This window comes from Hydractinia symbiolongicarpus, chromosome 8 (genome assembly GCF_029227915.1).
Source record: "Hydractinia symbiolongicarpus strain clone_291-10 chromosome 8, HSymV2.1, whole genome shotgun sequence".
Classification (NCBI taxonomy): Eukaryota; Metazoa; Cnidaria; class Hydrozoa; order Anthoathecata; family Hydractiniidae; genus Hydractinia; species Hydractinia symbiolongicarpus.
This window is the reverse complement of record NC_079882.1, coordinates 6,285,600-6,305,234: the sequence shown is the minus strand read 5'-3', so window position 1 is coordinate 6,305,234 and position 19,635 is coordinate 6,285,600. Positions and strand designations below refer to the sequence as shown.

Genomic DNA, 19,635 nt, shown 5'->3' with positions numbered 1-19,635 from the left:
AAAGGCATTTTGAACCATTTTTAATCATAAATTTTATTACAGATGGTGATTTAGTTACATTGTAAACATTTCTGCATCGCATGTAAATGGAGTCTCCCATTCATCAATTGACACCGATGTATCCTGACAACAATATGAATGTTAACACAACTGATAATGAACTTGGCAAGCATGCTTCCAATAAAAAAACGAAGAAAGTGAAGGATCATTTTTTCAAAGGCTTGCAGCTAATTCATTTTCTTATTGTGATGGCGTACCTTTGGGCAGGACTGGTAGAATTTATCAATAATCCTCCATTTTTTGATGCCTATGGTGATGCCATATCAGAAAATCGACTACCAGAGGGCATATTTCAGGTAAATCTAGACCTACGAAATTTTAGTTTAATGTATGGATTTCTTCTTTGCTTTCGTTGTCAGTTTTTATTGCCCAGCTTAATGCTTTAATTTTTAATTTTTTTCTTCTCATAGAATGATCCAAGGTATACACAAGGAGTAAGTTAAAGTTATTATTTTTACATACCTTTAAATAGGCAAAAGAAAAGTTAAATCTAATGTTGTGTTTTCTTGGATCACAGTTGATGATGTAGAAATGTATGTTGGGAACAAGTAATAATTACATAACGCTGTGGGAGATGGGTAGTAGAAAGGATCTTAAATAAAAACACGAGGAAGTGTGTTGGGAGGTGATAGGTAGTTCTAAAAAGACAAATTCAACGTTACGTAATTATTACCTATTTTGTAATTTGTTTTTGTATGCTAAAAAATTGATTTGAAATTTTATTTATAGGGCATCATGCGGCTGATGGATTTACCTATATTGTCCATTCTTTTGGTATACTTGGTTTTGTTTAAATTTTTTATTTTTATATGAAAAACTAATATAACCTAAATCCAAGTGAAGTCAGAACTTACAGAAAGCGTTTACTCTTATATTTTAGGCCTACGTAGCTGTTTGTATTTGGTTGAAATTTAAAGGTCAAGCGTGGCTGTTAACAATCTCTTTATCGATTGCGTTTTTATGCTTTTGGATTGTCAATTTTTGGGGACAAAAATATTTTGACTGGAGGTAACAAAATTGAACTTTTTGTTCGACCAAAATTTAATGATAGCTGAGCTGTTAAGACTTTCCTACTCTGGACTCCCTCAAATATGTGTTTGAATTTTTTTAAGGATCTTTGCTTAGTCATTACATGTATTTTATGAGCGAGTTGAAATTCGAGATAAGGCTGGGATATGAATATGCAAGGAACACAATAAGGGTTTAAGTGTGCTTTTCGTTATGCTTACTAGCGATAGAAAGCCTAAAGCTCTTTTTGAATAAGATGAAATGGTCTTTTTTTAGCTTTAAAAAAACAGTGACAAAACTAGAGCTATAGTTATACAAGGCAAAGTTCAGACAGTGTAGTGATGTTCAGCTTTAAAACTGTAGATATAAATAAAATACCCATAGCACAAGAAAAAACAAACATCAGACTGATTCACCAAGGCTGGAAAAGAAAGTATGTTTATAAAAAAATATGTAGTATCCTGTCTGATGCCAAGGATAAATAAAATAAATTGAATTGAATTGAATTTTATTCTTTTTACAGATACTATCCTAGTAGAATGTCTGGTATGGAATTACAAGTTTCTACATTAGCGTTATGCGGTACAAACATTTTAATGGTTCTGTTTTATAACAGAAAAAGAATGCCCTTTAAATTTAAGGTGAAGCTTAAACATTTGTTATCGGTTTTTAGAAACAATCTAGAAACAAAACGGACTTAAAAACTTTAATATCCATCATTTTCTTAAAATGTAGATATTTAATAATCTTCTGTCCATTTGTTTGAATAGTTGCCATTCCCTTTTTTTGTCTTTTTTACATTTGCTTGAAGGGATTTATCTTGTGTCTGTTTAAAATATGGTGTAAAATTTTATCAAAAAAACTTATAAAAACAGCCATAAAATAAAAAACTCTGTAAATAGTTTGAAGAATTTGGCAACCATGCTTTAATATGTACTGCTCTTGTAATACATTTATCTCTCTACCAGGATCCCCCTGTAACTACTGGTATCTTTAGGTCACAGGCATTTTTTATAATTTGTTTATTCTAATTGTAAAAATAAATACTTCAAAAATTAGTAGCTAGATTAGAAAAAGAAATAATTTTTTCTTTTTTACTAGAGCAGTCTTCCAGTGCGTACGTTTGGATTACTTCATTTGACCTATAACTATTGTTGCATTTTTTTGATTATGTTCGCTTCCATGCTGATGTGGTTTACCAAGATGTATATTTCATGGGCGTGTTTTAAAGGACACGATGACCTGATGCAGTTATGTCAAATCACGCAACAGGTCTGGATAATTTTTTGTTACTTGTCTCCCTTATTACAAGGTTGCATATTCCGCTCTACTATAAACCGTCATGCATTGAGGGAGAGCAAGTAGAGCAATGATATATACATTTCACTAAAGGGTAATGAAATCTTCAGCTGTTGAGATGATCCCCCTCCCTCTCCTCCAAAGCGTCGAATTTTCTGTGCATAAAAGATGCAAGTGTACTGAAATTGGAATTTTCGGAAAACGTATCTCGTTGTAATTACTAAGGTTAGATTGATTTTTGTTATAATTTTAGGTGCAATGTTATTCTTGCAGTGTATGCTCAACAGAAGGAATTAAAAAATGTTTCAAAAACCAAACAAACTCTCGACAATTTTCTTGTAACGTGCAATTTCCCAAGGCGTCAGAAAAGGTATCAACGGGCGCGGAAAATTATGCCAGTAGTAATTTTTATATTTTGTTGACTGAACATTATCGTTTATGTATTTTTTCGTGCTTGTATGGAGTATTGGGTAAAAATTTATTCGTGCAATTTAGAAGCACCTATTTATTTTTGTTTTTTATTCGTTTAGGGTGCTTTTTGTATTTTCAACTATAACATGAGCGTGGTGGAGTTTCTAACCAGTAAGTAGCCCTAGTTTGTGTGACATGACTTTTCCGTGAAAAAAAAATTTCGGTAATTAAGCTATTTTGGCTTGCATTTGTTCTTTTCCAAAAGGCGATCATCAAAAGTTTAATATTTAACAACGTCGACCTCTTACTTTAGATTTTATTTATTTGAGCATGGTCCGTTCAACGTGCTTGAAGACTAAGGGTTAATTTTAAAAAGTTTTAAACTATTTAATTATACACTTTTTTATATATAAAAACGCTCTTTTCAAATAAGCCTCAGTACTGTTGTTTTAGATTTTGCTAACTTTTAAGTTATGGTGCTGCTTAGGTGTTAAAAAATTACATGATAAATGCCTGTAAACAGCTCTTTAAAGCATCATAGAGAAATCTCAGTTATTAAACTAAAATGCAGTTGTGCTTTTAAAGGACGAAAGGATTGACCACATACATAAATTTTCCGTCAATTAGTTTATTTTTGTGGATAAAGTTTTGAAAAATAAAAGTATCTTAGTGATTGAGAAAAGAATGTAGCAGAGTTCTAGGGTTATGAGACATTGGTTATGAATTTATTGCTTATAAAAGTGCGCGTAATAGTTATAACAGTTCTCACTCACTGATTTTGCGAGAATTTATAAATTTTCGCGAAAAACGAAAAATTTGCCAATTGACGAAACTTCATTCCCTGCATTTTGCGAATTTTGTTGTGTTCGTTGCCTGGAAATATATATTTCAACGTTGTGGCACGAAAAGAAAACTTTCTTAGTTTCAAATCCATGTTAAGCTCAGAATTTAAAAACAACCTATTCTTAACAATCTGTAATTTTAAGACTCAAGTTCTTCTTACGGTTTGTATAATTTAGTTAATACGAATTTTTTTCATAGGCAGAGCGGGTTGGACTTTAAATTACCTGTTTTTCTAATCTCGCTCAAAGTGCTGAAAAAAGGTTCATTTGCGAATAAAAAACCTTCTTTTCCCTTTTGCAGTCCTTTTTTATCTCTCTCTACCTGTTTTTTTAGTATTTGCGTACATCGGCGGATTGTGTGTATTTTTGAGCACGTTCATACGTTTGATCGGCCATTACTTGTTGCGGGTCATATTTTTGATCTACGAACATCTCCTCCGTCTGTGCAATAAAACGAGCACAACTCTAATGCGCCATAGAGAAAAGATGGTAGCTGCTCGAGCTCTAAAAGAAGCAAGAAGGATGAGTGTCGATCGAACAGTGTTGTTGTCACCAAGAGAGTTGATCTATCCCAATATGGAAAGAGACATTGAAGACGGGCGACCTCGATCACCAAGTCAACAATCTGAACTCTCTGATGATAATTTTAACGATTTTTTGGATGCGTCGTGTGGGTAATGTTTTGTTATGTAACTGGTGGTTAAGTGAACAGTTACTTCATAGTTTGAATAACCATCCATGATTGAGGATTTTTGTGACATTCCAGTTTTTCAGACCTTCAGATTTTATGGATTTTGGCGCTTTATGCAATATTGTGAAATTTGACACGTTTTAGGTTATGAGAGATTAGACACCGGTACTTATTCGACAGGAACAAGTAAAGAAAACAAACTTTTGCGAGCCGAGAATTATCTGTAATTTTGTGAGAGAAAAACTTCTGCAATTGGCAATGTTCCAAAACATGAACTTTTGCGAAGAGACAAAATTCGCGAAATATTTTTCTCGCGAAACTTTCTCCCCTTAAAATTTGTGCAATTTCACAAAATCAGTAAAATAACTAATCAACTTTGCTTTTTCACGAAATTAAATATGCGTAAAATATGGCAAGCGTTGTGTATCCGCGAAATTTAATTCGTGCAAGAAATCTTAGCCTCTTAAATTCTAAAACAGTTCTGAAAACCTATCACTTTATTCAATGAAATTTGTAGTATCAGCTCGGAAAAAAATTAATAACTATACGGGGTTAGTTTTTTTAATTTTGTAAATATTTTGAGGTTTAAGTTTTATTTTAACTGTATCCCAGGTTGTGTATCCTGCCAAGAAATGTCAAGTCACTCTTTTTAGCGTAACTAAGAGAAGAACCGAACCTCGGACAAAATAATGTCGGAATAAAGATTTATCAACTAAGATCAAATTTAGCACTTTTGCCCATTTTTGAAAATTCTTTTTACATTTTTCAGTCAACTATCTGTGTAGAGACGGTAAAGAACAGTTTTTATTCATAATTTGTTGGTCAAAATTCTTTCTTGACAAAACTGTTGACCCCCTTGAAAAATTTCATCACTTTTGTCGATATGTTTTTGTTGATAAGATATCTCGCCCTTTTTTGAAATATCATATAAATTAATCGTTCGTTGGAAGAGTGTACACAACTTGTGTACATCAGTTTTTATAAGAATTTTATAATTTCTAAGCAGATCAGACAAGTGTTTTCCTTTGAACAAACAAGGAAATGCTGAAAAAAAAATGTTTTTCTTGTATGCTGTTTCTTTTAAAGTAATGCTGTGTCTGAACTGAAAAAGAGCGTTGTTAATAAAACGTGTGGCTTGGTTTGTGTGTGTTGTGTGGCGAAATCGTAATTCGCTATCTTTTAAACATTTTGTTTTGTTTGTCACTTGTTACACGTGTTTTTTGTTACTTTGTGTGCGACTGTTTTGTGAATTTTGACTATATAAATATTAAAGAATAATATATATATTTTTAATGGAATTCTCCGTTTTCAAATTTTCTTAAAAAATCCTAAAAGAAAATATAAATCGCAAAATTGAATTTCTCAGTGCGCGCTAAAATTTTGACTACTGGGAAATCTTCAATTTTCACAAAAGGTGAAGAAAACACGATCGTCTTCAGACACATCAAAAAATTTCCCGTTTCACACAGATTTTGCTATGTGAGCCACCTAAATAAGGGAAGAAATTGTTTCGCAAAAAAGTTTGTGATTTTGGCTAAAATTTCCAATCTTCTCTTCCGCAATTTCTAGCCAGGAGTAGCAATTCGCAGCCTTTTTTTCCTTAATTCCTAGAAAAAAAAATTAGCAATCTAATTTTGTTGATTTCCGAAAAAAAGCAAGGTATTTTTGTCGTTGTTTTTGCTATATGAAGGTTCAATTCGCGATTTTAAATTCCGCAATTTCTTGACACAATATCGAGTTCGAAATTTGACGATTGTATCACCAAGTCGCAATCTTTAGTTCCGCAATTTACGATCTTTCCTACTATGAATTCGTAATCTTTTTTGCGCAAGCTTTTTTTTCCTTCAGGTATATCGCTAAAAAACCTAAAATATCTAGATGCGGAGTTTTCGCTCAAGGTATACCAACAATGTCTACCTTAACGAAATAATTAAAGAGTGGAAAGAGAGTCGGTCAAAACCTAAATAATGAATATTTTTTATTGATGGCAACGGTTAGGCAAAATAAATGAAATGCAGAATGAAATTATTTCGAGACTAATCATCTGTAAAAATGAGTTTCGCAATGGTTTCCATCCTAGCATTATCGCGTTATTTTTTTTGCGCTAATTTCTGACGCCATATAATTTAGTCATATAGAGCAATTTAGAGCTAGGACGTTTCCTTTATAAGCAAAAATAACGCTGATTTAATTTTTGTTAATGAAATACGTCTAATAGCATCGAGAAGGACTTGTTATGGATTTTCACGAAGCTAATTATAAGTAGACAAAAGCAAAAATGAAAACAGTCACGATTTTTGATCCGGTAATTTTTCGTAAAACGGGAACAATATGGAGAACAACATCATCTTCTAGAAAAATCTTTATATATAATCCCCCGTTTGGAAAAAAAATGTTTGTAGAAATGCCTTTTGCACGCATATGCTTGTTTTTGTTATACAAAAGCGTGTTTGTGCTAACTCGCGTTAGGCGTTAAAAATTAACTCTAATTAACGCCAGATGGAAACCAAGCTTACTCCATTCACTTTCTATGACGGGTTACTCATAAGAATTATCAAGCGATATAACTCTAGTATTCTCGCAGAAAATTATGATTTAATGAATAGCTACCACCTGTTTGTTTGCCTTTCACAGTAAAATACAATATTAATCAATTCGAGTAAGAATTAATTAAATGTGACACAACTGTTCTTATTTTTAAATCAAAATTTACTGTCTAAAGAACTTAGAATCAAGATTTAAGTTCCTGGTGTTGTTAAAAACACCTGATGTATCGAAAGCACCTGTTAAAAGTAAACCAAGATTAATGTGTTGGGAATAGTCGGTTAAAGATATTTACAAAACGCTAAATTTTTTATCATGCGTTGTCGAATAAAATTAGTTAAAAATTTGAAAATCAGCAAAAAAAGACACGAGAGAAATTCAGCATGTCCGTTGGTTTATACGACACTTTGCAAAGAGGGGGCGCAACAGACGAAAGATTGAAATTCATTACTGATGGAAAGACGGTTTCCGACTTGAAGCCAAGAAGTAAAATAAAACAAGTTCCAGGAACAAGTCGATCAAAACGCTACGTATCAGACGGTAGTTCGACAACAGAAGAACATAGTAAAGCAAGTAACAGCGATAGCGTCTACAGCACACTCCAGTTTAAAAGCCAACTTAATTCGAAATTGACTGATCCTGTTATAATAAAAACAGTTTTGCCAAAGAAAAAAAGTTCAGCTAAATCTATCAATCTTGCATCAAAAGAAAATTTTAATAATTCATCAAATGCTGCGAGAAATAAAAAAAATGCAGTTCGCATTCAACAAGTTAATAAAACGAAAAAGCATAGATCTAAAGAGAATAAACGCGATTTTAAAATGGCTACATCGAGTGCGCAAAGATTGAGACTACCTCAGCCTGGTGTATACACAGATCAAAAGCTTCGACAAATAAGCAATCAACGCGTAGGCGAAAATCAAAAGGATGCTGTAACAGCTCAAGGTAGGAGAGCGGAAAAGAAGAGAGCAGACGAGACTAATCCAAGACAAAGGCGTTCCTCCTCCTCAGTGAATTCAATTTTGAAACGAGAAGCAGCACTAAAAAATGAAAGAACACTACAGGATATTGACAAAGAAAGGTCAACTCAAATATATCACAAAACTCCTACCAAAAAAATGTCAGCATCACAGCATCGTGGCCTAACGAGCTCGTCTCGTGATACGACAAGAATGGTCCAATCATTGCATAAATTTAACTTAGGGGACGAGGCAAAACGATTAAACTATGCGATAAGAAGACGATACACGCTCGAAGATGACTGCATACGCATATCTCAAAACGACGGAATAATACTTGTTGAGGGGGACCACGATGAAACTTCTAAACGGGAACATACATCTATAGGCGGCCTAAAAGTATTGGGTGTGCCCAAGAAGTTTATTTGTTACGATGAGTATGACTCTGATATTTTAACAAAACACCATGGTTTACTTCAAGAATTCGAAAAAAAGAAAATGGCTGCTCAAGTGAAATATCTAGAAAAACAAGCAGCAGAAATGGCATGGGATAACAGCAAAGTTAATAGATTGTTTCGGAACCCGATTCAATAATATAGTTAGAGTGAACTTACAAAAAAATGATACGGCAGTAAACAGAAATGCCAGCAACTCTGTTTACTGCTTCAACTAGAGGCTGACAAAATTTCCCAATTTTCGCATACATTGTTAAGTTACGCGCACCCATATTTTTCGCGCTTCTTTGTGAATTCGTTTTTGCGCCCACATTAAGTAGAGTTTTAGCAAAAGAATGGACAGCGCTTGAACACCTCTTCACACCTCTTTATAGCGCAGCAGCTCAGCAAAATAGATAATCGAGAAAAGTGAAAAAATATGAAAATTTAACGTGACACTAAAATTACTTAGTGAAGATAACTCCGATTTAGAACGCATTTGACAAGAGTATTAAGATACGAAATTTATATTTACAGATTTATAATACTAAATAGTTAAAGAAACTGTTCTTTTTTATTTTAATTAGAAGTAGCAATTGTAAAAGCCGTTTCCTCTCCCGAAAGAATGGTACCAGCACTAAGTGGGTTTTCAAATTCTCCAGAAAAAAATGCGGGTTTTGTTGGTCCCTGCACTTGTGCAATTTGGAGGTCCTGTAATGATCTATCTTCAATAGCTGAATTTGACGTTGACACTGAGTTACTTTCAACACCAAAATCGGGTAAAAATTCGCTGCCATGACTTTCTAAGTCGTGTACAAGGGATAAAACTTTTTCATCAGTCATCGTTTGTTGGGCGGCCTTTTCACACGCAGGTACACCGTCACCGTTGACGACCATAATAGGTCGAGAAACAACAGATACTACAGGGAGGTTAACATTCGAAGAAGAAAAGGCGGTTTGGTTGATTGATTTAAATACAGAATCACCACCGCGCTTTGCTAAAGTTGCCGAGCCTTCGTTAGCAAAACTAGAAGATAGACGGTGTTCTGGGTTACCATCTTTGTATGGAACTATGATGTAGGGAGGTTTTTCGTCGTTCAGCGAATTCGTAATTGACGTCAGCATGTACTGTTTTTTCGAGGTGACGGACACATTGTCGTGAACGCTGGAAACAACAGGACCCTCGTCCACTGTCATATGAACAGCGCTAGTTGCATTCACGCAAGTTTCACTTTGTTTTCTGCACTCCGCTGAGGTGACGTTAGTGGTCTGTAATATTTGCTGTATACATTCCTGCTGGTCTTGAGAAAGTTCTAAAGACAACCCCGATGAAGCGTCCGTAACCTTTTCCGTAGTAACAAGCAACTTATCAATCTGTGCACTCCCAAGAATTTGTTGAATATTGTCAATTTGTAGCCCCCCTTCTTCCCCTTTTGAATCACCCACGGATGACGGGACCTGTAACACGACTACAACTTTATTATTATCCGTAGAGTTCGTTTGATTAGCAAGTGAAGTTCCCGGTATATCCTTATCGATATAGTTATTTTTCTCGAGAGAGACGTCCATCTTTTCTTCGGAAACCGTATTAGAGGACGAAAGTACTGCGCCAATATGCCCCTCCGTGTGAGCTGCCAAATCCTTTTCAGTATAGAATTTAGCAGGACACTGTTTACAGCAGTGCGTAAGACCTTTCTCATGCAACGGTACATGAGCATTGAGGTCTGTTTGCGTTTTGAACACGCGTAAACAGAATCCACATCTGTAGTTTCCATTCTTCTGTTTTTGCTCATGCATCAAATTATGCTCGTTTAACATTGACTGACTCTTGAACATTTCTTCACAAATACCGCATTTAAAAGAGGCTTCCCCTTTAAAATGACGGAGATAATGCTTTCGACAGGCTGATTTAGTTCGAAATGTTTTCTCGCATTCTTTACATATAAACGGTTTCTCTCTGGAATGCGTCAGCATGTGGCGTCGTAGTGTGGTCCGGTCTGTAAACTGCTTACCGCAGCTCTCACACGCATACGGCCGAACACCCGTATGTACGTACTTGTGTTGACTGAGTCCAGCTTTTCTAGTGAATTGCTTATGGCAAATTTCACATTCAAACGGTTTGACACCAGTGTGTACGAGTGCGTGGCGCACCAAATGATGAGGCAGAATAAAAGCAGCACCGCAAGTATCGCAGATGTGACGCCGCTCTTCTGTGTGAGTCCTCGTGTGCTTTTCTAAGTGTGACATTCTTGTGAAGGTCTTCTGGCAAATGTTACATAAATAGTGCTTCTCGCTGGGATGATTCGTCACGTGTCTTTCGTAACGCGATTTCTGTTTAAATGTTCGGTTACACTTTTCACATAAGTATAGTTCCACTTCTAAAGAAACAAAAACAATATCCCAACCTTTAATCCCTTTCTTTGCCCTGCTATAATCTCGTGAAATTTACCCAGTTAAACGAGCCTAGACGACGTTTCTGGTGATTATATCTCTAATTTGTCACGATGCGCGCGCTCGAGCGCTTTTTGCGCTATAGTGGAAAATGCACACAAATGGAAACAGGCCTTTAAGGATTGACGTAATTAATTTTACTGGGTATAATTTTGTGATTCAATGGCAGAATATTTTATGTTTCGTGGGATCTTTTTTTTACCAATCCAACATTTTACGATCGTACGTTTTTAAGGGGCGATTTTCAGGGAAAAGTTCCGTACGAATAAAGAAATTAAATCTTTGTTCTTATTTGCATTTGCGGGACTTATTAACAACTTACAAGACTTAACTACAAAAATAAGTCGCGCAACAATTAATTTCGCAAGATTAGTTAACAAAATATTATTATTAAACAATAATTTATCAACGCGAGGTCAAAGTGCAAGAACAATTAAGTAATAAGCCTTGTTCTAGGCTATAGCCTGCTTTTTACCTTTCTTTACTCCAGATTGTGATGATGACATCATTTTTGTAATTGACATTAGTTCGGCACCATCTCCAACTACTGCTTGTGACAAATCATTTTTTAGCTGATCAATAGAATGCATTTCTGAGTGGCTATTGCTTAACTGGTTACCATCGCCAGATAATGAAGCAAATATGACAAGCTAAAAGGAAATATCAAAAAATTTTTGCGAAAATTAAATTTCACGAATTTCCACTGTCGGCGTCCGCGAAAATATGCTCTCGCGGATTTTTGGTAATTTCGTCATTCGCGAAATTCATTTTTTTAAACGACGTTCTTAGCTAAATTTTGAATAATTGTGTTCATGTACATTTTTCGTCAGATCTGCAAAAATCCCATGAAATTAATTTTTTCTTGGTGTTCATATGTGATAAATTTCCAGAATTCTCATTAAATCAATTATAGCGCCCTGGTGCTCGCAAAGACATTGTTTTAATAAGGGATTTTTAACCTTTTTCTTTACATTTTTTTATAGGAAACCTACCTAACCTGGATTCATTTTTGCGAGAAATATTTGGGAAAACTGATATTTTATATGAGCAATTCGATGATGACAATTTAGGGTATAAAAACCAATTTGTTTATTCTGATAAAAAATGTTTTATTTTAGAGATTTTACTTCTGATATCTTTAAAAATAAGTCCTTGTAAAATTTTGGGTAGTTATTTTGGTAGTTATAAAGTCATCCTTATTTTTTCGTTCTGTACTGTAAACAGGTTTCTAATGTAAAAAAAACATTACGTATAACTTTTATTTATTTTTTTTTTTTTTGGTGTGCAAAGTAAATCATTAATTTAAATTATAGTATAAATATATTTAGGGTTATTTTCATAATGACACAAGCATTTTTAATTAAACATTTAAAGCACAATGTTGTTCAGTCTAATTTATAGTCTGTTTGTATCTTTAGTGCCAATATTGTACCTACAAATTTTGAACAATGGCCAGAAAGTACATTTCTAATATCTGTAAAAGCAACAAGTAGCAAATGTATCCGGCTGGTTTATTGTAAGACCATATACAAAGATCTCACATTGTTGAGTAGAAAACATTTTTTGTAAGAATTCTTTTTATGAGAATTTATCAGAAATATTTTTACATTTCCCTCATGAAAGTCACAACAGAGAAGAAATAATGTTGTCACCACATGTACATTTTTATAAGAAAAGCTTGGATTTCTTAATTATTTTATGATTTTAGAATCAGAAGTTTCTATGTGGTTTTTAAGAGTTGAAGGGATAATTTACTAAATATTAAATATTGACCTTGCAACCATCATCTTTTTAGTTACAGTTTGTGCATCCACGTTACGAACAGTTGCCATTCGTGGTGAAGTTATCGCTTTTTTCCAAGCTGTTGTAAATCAGACAAACTCAAGATAAAAGTATGATTCTTTTATAAAAAAATGGTGTTATTTTTATGTAAAAAAGCTATTGTGTATTATTAACATTTTTTGTATGCTTTTCTACAAAAAAATGCAAGGCTCAAATTTTCTCACTTCACTTCACAATTGATAACAGCCAAAAATTTTAAAATGGCTTATAAAAATTTCAAAATGGCTTATCAAAATTTCATTTGTACATTTTAGCTAAAATTCTCTTTGTATATATGGTGGGAGCTTTTCAATGTAAGACAAATTTGTTTATGCATTAGGAAAGTATTTTACTGTATATATATATATAGATGATTAGAGTTGAGTTGCGTTATTAGGCCATTGTCATTATTAACCACATAATGCGAAAATCCTTTTTAAGAAAATATGTAAAAAAAGATATAAAGAGAAGAATATTAAAATTATTCCTTGTTTTATATCAAATCATCTAGCTAACTTTCAAGTAAAACAACTTTGTTTCAAATAAAATATCCAAATGAATTATATTTTACCTGATTTGGATGAACTGCCTCTTCTTGCCCCTCCATTTTCACTAAAATTGCACATTTTGGTATATAACAGAAATTTGGAATGACAATATGGTAAGAAATCAAATCGCAACTAAGAATTGATGTGAAAATAGGAACATGGTAGCTAGTTAGCTCTAGTGATAGCTACTGTGATTAGCTAAACACTTTTGAAGATTTCTTTTCTTTAGCTATAGTTTAGCTATACCATACTAACCATAGGTAAATTAGATTTACTGATATCTGGCCAGTTAACCAGCTAGTTGTTGGCTAGACTATATTCAAGGATAAAATTATCCTTTATAAGGTCGATTTTTGGGTGACATGCAAGATTGTAGCTATGACCCAAATGGTAGTAAACCCTGGGACTAAAAGCCCTGGGATTTAGGTAACCCAAGGATTAAAGAACGAAAAACCTTAGCGGTCGTATTTACATTAACAAAGGCATTTTTTATGCAAAAGATTATGACTAAAAACGTAAAGACAACTGTAGCCTTTTTTTTAAACAAATGATTAGCTAGCTACATGTTATACCTGAACTAGAAAGAATTATTATGACTGCCCTTTCACTATGTTCTGGCTTCTGCTTAAAAACACAATATTTTACCCTGGGTGTGAATGAAATTCAAGATCGACTGAGTACAGGGTTTGATTGATTATCATCTCGCTGGTCTGGAAAGAACAACTCGGTAAAGTTTCAGGACCTGGATGCGCAATATAAAAAAAGTTTAGGTTTACTTAGTTGGTTTATCTTTTTTAATTAGGTGAAGAACGTGTTATTACATTAAGTATTAAATATTTTCGCACTTTTGAATATAAATTAATACAAGGAAGCTTCATAGTTGAAAAAATTATAACATATTCATAGTCCTGGATTTACATATTTCAGAACTGTATACTATTGCCGTGATGAAATAATTTTGTGCTGAACATGGCGGATATTTTATGCTGAAGTTATAAATATATGTTGCATGTCAAAAGCTAGGACGACATCACGTAGCTAATTTTGCTGACCTAATGACAAAGTTCCAGTTTGTGTAATCATTTTATATCTAGGCTACTAAAATACTTAGATAATGTCACACTTCTGGCCACAGAACCGACCTTTTACAACTAAGAGGCACGCAATTACACACGATTACGATGTTTCACAGAAATCTCTGGGTGTTGGTATAAATGGAAAAGTTTTAGAATGTTATCGCAAAAGTGATAAGGGGAAATTTGCACTAAAGGTAAGGAAAGCTATGTTTATATCTTTGATTAGAGAGAATTTAATTTTGTACAAGACAAGGGTGTGCCCGCCTATAGTACAACTTATTGGGAAATGCCACAAAAACCATGATAGCATTTAGGAGGGTGCTGACCATCAGAAAAAGCCACAAAAATTATGGAGGTGATTTGCGCAAATTCAGTGTTTTGGAGAAACTTAAAACTTCACCCAGAAAAGCCCACATCCATTTCAAAAATTGAAAAAAAACGGTAAAGTGTAAAGCATCACTGTTTCAAAAATAAAGTCAGATATACTATACAAGCTTTGTCAAGAATGTATGTTGGTGTGAAGTTTTCAAAAAGGATTCATTTAATATAATTAAATAGTTATCTAAATAAAGTCAGTAAAAGTGCTGATTTGTATTTCTGATAAAAAGCGGAAATTTTATTTAAAAATTCACCTAACCCAGATGTCTTATAACCTGGCATTTTTGACCAGCCATCACCATTGTGGACATTCAGGCAAGTTTGGTATTTTGAAAAAAACTCAAAATTTCTGCTGGACAAAAACATTCAATTTAAATATTTTTGGTAATGCACCGACAATTTTTTATCCTGAAACTCTCACAAGAATTGCAGAAAAGCCCATAATTTATGTTGACTTTACCTTGTCCATTAACAAGAACTGTGTGGGACAAATATGACCTTCTTAGTGGCTGCAGTATTTATTAACGGCTTAAAATTTGCTCCATAAACATTACACTTTTTTAATAAACAACTGATTTTATGTACTTCGGCCCAAACATTATTCAGGTAAGAGAACCTAAGGTATAAAATGATGTTGGACTTATATTATAGCTTAAAAAGTTGGTTTTGTAGACTTTCAGGCAAGTTTGGTATTTTCAAACTTTTTAAAAAGCTCTTTTTGTTCTCAAGTCATTCACATATAAAGAATTTCAGATTTAATTATATTGCATAAATTATGATTTCATATTTAAGTAATGGCAATTTTTGAAATTTTCTCTCATCAGTAATTTTTCATCAGTAAGGGATGTGCATTAAAACTTTATCAATGTGTAGATATTATAAAGGTGATTTGATCATTTATGCTATTATCACTTATTCACCCCAACAAATAGTTTAATAATTAAATTTTTAGGGCAATTGTTTATTATTAAGAAAGTGTAATTAATGCAGTCCTAAAGCTTTGGGCCTGTATTATCGAGAATTGTCTTTTACATTTCAGAATAATTGAAGCAAGTTTTTCAATTTTTCAGGAGTTGTCAGACAAAAGTTGCAAATTTTAAATTGAATTCTCCCAGTATTTCTTTTTTTAGATCTCTCAACGTCTGCTTTGCTGTAATCTGTAAACACACCCCATTGCTGACGTGCAGGGCTCTTTATAAAATATTGTGTTTCCCGTTTTCTCCTCCATCCTATATATCTTTAATTTTATTTCTCAATTTTTGCATATTTCTTTATCTTTTCTGAAATAACTAATAATTCCTTTTGTTTTATCCATCCTTCTTTCATGTTCACATTGCATTTGTTTTTTATTCCTTATATATATTCCTTTTTTTGAGTCGGAAAACTCATTGTTCTGTCCATCTGCATAATTAAGTAGGTTTTTTTGCATCTTTGCCTGTTATGAGGTTGAAAGCACCTTACCCATCAAAATTTAAAAATTAAAGGTAAAAGCTAAAGACAAATCTCAATGCGGTTGCATTTTAATGGGATTTGTCCACAAAAATTGAAAAAACAACAGGATATAAGGAATAAAATGTAGAATTCAGATAAACTTTTGCTGTGACTAATAAATCTTTTCACAGATATATGTTCTAAACAAAATGCAAACTATATTCACGCACTAAAACTTAAGCTAATTTGCGTGGCATGAAAAATGCAACCACATGTGGAGCTTAATACAGTTAGCTATATATCCTTTGTGACATGTAGCTACTGTTGTTTTATTATGAATTACAATAAGAAGTAGCTATATCAGCTATAGCTACTGATTTTTAAAGCTAAGTGAGGGTATTTAGATTTCAGTTTATTTTTAATAATTTTGCAGGATCCTATGTCTTGAAAGTGAGACAGGTTAAAAATGTTATGACCAGTCCATTTTGTGCTTTCTTTTTTGCAGCTTATTACTTGTTTTTTTTAGAGCCTGATTAAGTTGCCTTTTATTCACTATTAACAAGTCAAGTGAATAACTGTTAAAATTAAAGTAATTACCTTATTCCAGGAAATTAAAGAGGCACAAAATAAATTTACGTGAATGCCTATAACAACTTATAGAAAAGAATTGTTTTCTGAAATTTAGCACAAATCAGGAAATAAATAAAAATGTAATAAGTCAAGAGCAAAAGGAAAGAAAAGAGTAGTAGAGTTTTAAATGTTTAATTAAGTGTTTGCATTTCTTTTTAACAAAAACGCAAATTAGCTTCCAAGTTGGTAAGATTAGTACAAAATGTGGCAGTTTCTTATTAAAAAACTACTTGTTATGTGAACTTTAAGATTCGTTTCTATTTGTATGACTAACAATTTTGCAAATACATCCCTTTTCACCTCAAGATATAAAAATTTATAACTTTATATTTATTGCTTTTCTTTGTGTTGTAATATTTCTATTTTGAACCAAAGGTGCTTAAAGACTCCCTAAAAGCAAGACGGGAATTGGATTTACATTGGAAGGCTTGTGAATGTCCATATATAGTTAAAATAATAGATGTTTATGAAAATAAATTTGGTAGAGATGACTGTTTGCTCATTGTTATGGAATGGTAAGAGTTTTATATTGTTATTGCACTGGTTATGTCGTGATATTAAACTCAAACTCAAAGCATAAAATACACAAAAAGTATTGCAATCTGGCCTTTGTTTACCATTTTAAATGTTTTTACGCGAGACTCAAAAATATCCCAGTGTTGATTAATTTCCTGATATTTTTTTAGCATGGAAGGTGGTGAGTTATTTGAAAGGATACAGACTAGAGGTGATCACCCATTTACAGAACGAGGTTGGTGAATTTAATTTGATAATAATTCCAACTTATTTTCCATGATGTCAACAACCATTAAGCACTTTCTATTACACTAAATCAAACATAGGAAGATTAACAGGCTTTTAAATTATTACTTGTCAGCCACTTTAAAACCAGTCTCGTAAAAATAGTAGATTTTTTATACTGATGTTTTTATATGCTTTCTTATTTTGCCTACTTATGCTTTTTATAGAGGCTGCCGCAACTGTCCGAATGATCAGTATGGCAGTAATTCACCTACATACAATGAATATTGCACACAGAGATTTAAAGGTACATCTTACGTTTAACATTAATTTTTTTATTTATTTTCCTTTTCTTTTTTTCCATTTTATATTTCTAAGCAACTATTAGTGACAAATATTCAGTTTATGTGGCAAGTATAAAAATCGGGCTAAATAACTTTAAAATATGTGACCAAAATTAAAAGAACTAATTGCTAGAACGAAATCTGTTAGTACATTAAAAATGTGCCTGCTGAGTGACTTTAAATCATTCTGCACTGTAAGGAAAGTAAATCTTTTATATTATTGTTTTAGCCAGAAAATCTGCTCTACTTAAATCGTACACCAAACTCGTTGCTAAAATTGACGGACTTTGGCTTTGCCAAAGAGACTGTTAGCGTGTCTCTGCAAACTCCGTGTTACACACCATATTATGTTGCACCGGAAGTGTTAGGACCAGAAAAATATGATAAATCGTGTGACATGTGGTCATTAGGTGTCATCACATATATTCTTTTGTGTGGGTATCCACCGTTCTATAGCAACCATGGTGCTGCTATATCACCTGGAATGAAACGCAGAATACGACAGGGGCAGTATACGTTTCCAGAAGCTGAGTGGAAGAACGTTTCAAATGATGGTAGGATAGTATCCGTCTTTTTTAAAAATATTCGTATTTGCTGAAATTGCCACATCTCTTTAAACTACTCCATTTTTTTCAATTTTTAAAAGCCCCCCTTAAACTCCTCAATCTCACCTAAAAGTAGTCTTTTAAACAACTTTCTCCTCAAATCTACCCAATTTTAGTTTTACGAAACTTGATGGTTTGTCACTTATTATAAATGCATAGAAATACTACATGAATAAGCTGTTTTGCAGTACACCTAGTAAATCCCAAATCTGCTCAAAAATGGGTTTAAAGTTTCAATTTTCACTCCCTAAAAATAGTGACAACGTTCCCTTTCGTCTTTTTAGCTAAAGATCTAATAAAAAGTTTATTGAAGACTGAGCCTGCACAAAGGTACTCCATTCAGGAAGTCATGAATCATCCCTGGATTAAGGTATCAGAAATCCTCATATATGTACTTTTATTGAGAGTATTTTTTTAGTTCATTGAAATGTAGCTAATTACATTGATTTATGTAGAGCTACACACAAGTTCCACAAACCCCACTGCACACTGCCGCAATATTAGCAGAAGACGAAGATATGTTAACCGAAGCTCAGGTTTGTTCTTTGGAAAATGTTAATTGTACGTGTGTGTGTGGACCGTTGATCAAAGCGTCTGTTTTTCGTACCTTATCCAACATCATTGTTGTCGGTTGTCCTTATCTTAGTGGGATCATATTTCATTCGAATCTGAATTTTTATTGTTTAGGACGAAATGACTTTAGCTTTGCAAGCTATGCGAGTACCATTTGAGGAACAAATTCGTCTAAAAGAAATCAACGTGTCATCCAATCCGTTATTGAATCGACGAAACAAAAAGGTAAATAAAATTTACCCTAGATTTAATGGTCTGCCCCGTGCTTGTGAAAGAATAAACAGTGTTGCATATAACTTGCTGCTTTCAATACTTTGAAGCGTTCGTGGATTTTTGAAAATCTGGAAATTAAGTAAGCTTGTGGTAGGTCATGAATTTCATCCCGACCCAACCAACCCGACCAAGTCACTTAAAAAGTGTTAATTTTTTTTTGTTTCATATTATTTTACCTTTTTAGAAAGTACGATAAAGAGACAGACGTTGTGAAAAAATTTATGTTTATTCAAGCAATTGCACCATCAAAAGCCGTGCTCGATGCTAATGCTTTAATTACGTAGACGATTGTTATATCATGATACCTCCATGGTTGAATGGATTACTTGTGTAAAGTTCTATGCAGCGCCTGTGGAAATCATTGTCCTCTGTAACTTGATAGCAAATTAAATTCACTTTTAGTATCAATTCTTTTGTAAATAATTTTTAATCAATACTAGTAGTATATTTTAAGAAAAGAAATGCTGTTGTATTGATGTTTTAAGATAACTTCCTTCTTCAGTTGGTGCCTGGTCT

The 19,635-nt window shown here is 33.2% G+C and overlaps 3 protein-coding genes across 4 annotated transcripts; 2 read left to right on the top strand and 1 right to left on the bottom strand.

Moving 5' to 3' along the window:
* Positions 1-5,609, top strand: LOC130655599 (uncharacterized). Its single transcript, XM_057458368.1, has 9 exons — positions 1-356; positions 471-494; positions 790-834; positions 941-1,068; positions 1,592-1,709; positions 2,170-2,340; positions 2,621-2,737; positions 2,898-2,949; positions 3,955-5,609. The coding sequence occupies exons 1-9, from the start codon at positions 87-89 to the stop codon at positions 4,296-4,298; spliced, it is 1,269 nt and encodes a 422-aa protein (XP_057314351.1). The 5' UTR covers positions 1-86; the 3' UTR covers positions 4,299-5,609.
* Positions 5,610-8,735: 3,126 nt separating this feature from the next.
* LOC130655593 (zinc finger protein 350-like) lies at positions 8,736-13,740 on the bottom strand. Of its 2 annotated transcripts, none has more exons than XM_057458358.1 (4): positions 13,641-13,740; positions 13,092-13,132; positions 11,175-11,349; positions 8,736-10,626 (listed from the first exon to the last, which is right to left on the bottom strand). In XM_057458358.1, exons 2-4 carry the CDS (start codon positions 13,125-13,127, stop codon positions 8,828-8,830), a joined length of 2,010 nt encoding a protein of 669 aa, XP_057314341.1. In that variant the 5' UTR covers positions 13,128-13,132; positions 13,641-13,740; the 3' UTR covers positions 8,736-8,827. The 2 variants fall into 2 exon arrangements, with proteins under 2 accessions (XP_057314341.1, XP_057314342.1); XM_057458359.1 differs by lacking the exon at positions 13,641-13,740 and adding an exon at positions 13,324-13,556.
* Positions 13,741-14,031: 291 nt separating this feature from the next.
* Positions 14,032-19,581, top strand: LOC130655601 (MAP kinase-activated protein kinase 2-like). Its single transcript, XM_057458370.1, has 9 exons — positions 14,032-14,338; positions 16,959-17,098; positions 17,270-17,334; positions 17,552-17,631; positions 17,898-18,222; positions 18,558-18,643; positions 18,729-18,809; positions 18,961-19,071; positions 19,304-19,581. Exons 1-9 carry the CDS (start codon positions 14,183-14,185, stop codon positions 19,313-19,315), a joined length of 1,056 nt encoding a protein of 351 aa, XP_057314353.1. The 5' UTR covers positions 14,032-14,182; the 3' UTR covers positions 19,316-19,581.
* The last annotated feature ends 54 nt before the right edge of the window (positions 19,582-19,635 follow it).

Coding starts and splice junctions, on each gene's coding strand:
- LOC130655599 (XM_057458368.1), top strand. CDS start 87: ATGGAGTCTCCCATTCATCAATTGACACCGATGTATCCTGACAACAAT. Junction 1,710..2,169: donor GAATGCCCTTTAAATTTAAG/GTGAAGCTTAAA, acceptor CTTTTTTACTAG/AGCAGTCTTCCAGTGCGTAC. Junction 2,341..2,620: donor TATGTCAAATCACGCAACAG/GTCTGGATAATT, acceptor TTATAATTTTAG/GTGCAATGTTATTCTTGCAG.
- LOC130655593 (XM_057458358.1), bottom strand. CDS start 13,127: ATGGAGGGGCAAGAAGAGGCAGTTCATCCAAATCAG. Junction 11,350..13,091: donor AGGCAGTTCATCCAAATCAG/GTAAAATATAAT, acceptor ATTTCCTTTTAG/CTTGTCATATTTGCTTCATT. Junction 10,627..11,174: donor ACAATCTGGAGTAAAGAAAG/GTAAAAAGCAGG, acceptor TTGTTTCTTTAG/AAGTGGAACTATACTTATGT.
- LOC130655601 (XM_057458370.1), top strand. CDS start 14,183: ATGTCACACTTCTGGCCACAGAACCGACCTTTTACAACTAAGAGGCAC. Junction 17,099..17,269: donor TTGCTCATTGTTATGGAATG/GTAAGAGTTTTA, acceptor ATATTTTTTTAG/CATGGAAGGTGGTGAGTTAT. Junction 18,223..18,557: donor GAAGAACGTTTCAAATGATG/GTAGGATAGTAT, acceptor TCGTCTTTTTAG/CTAAAGATCTAATAAAAAGT.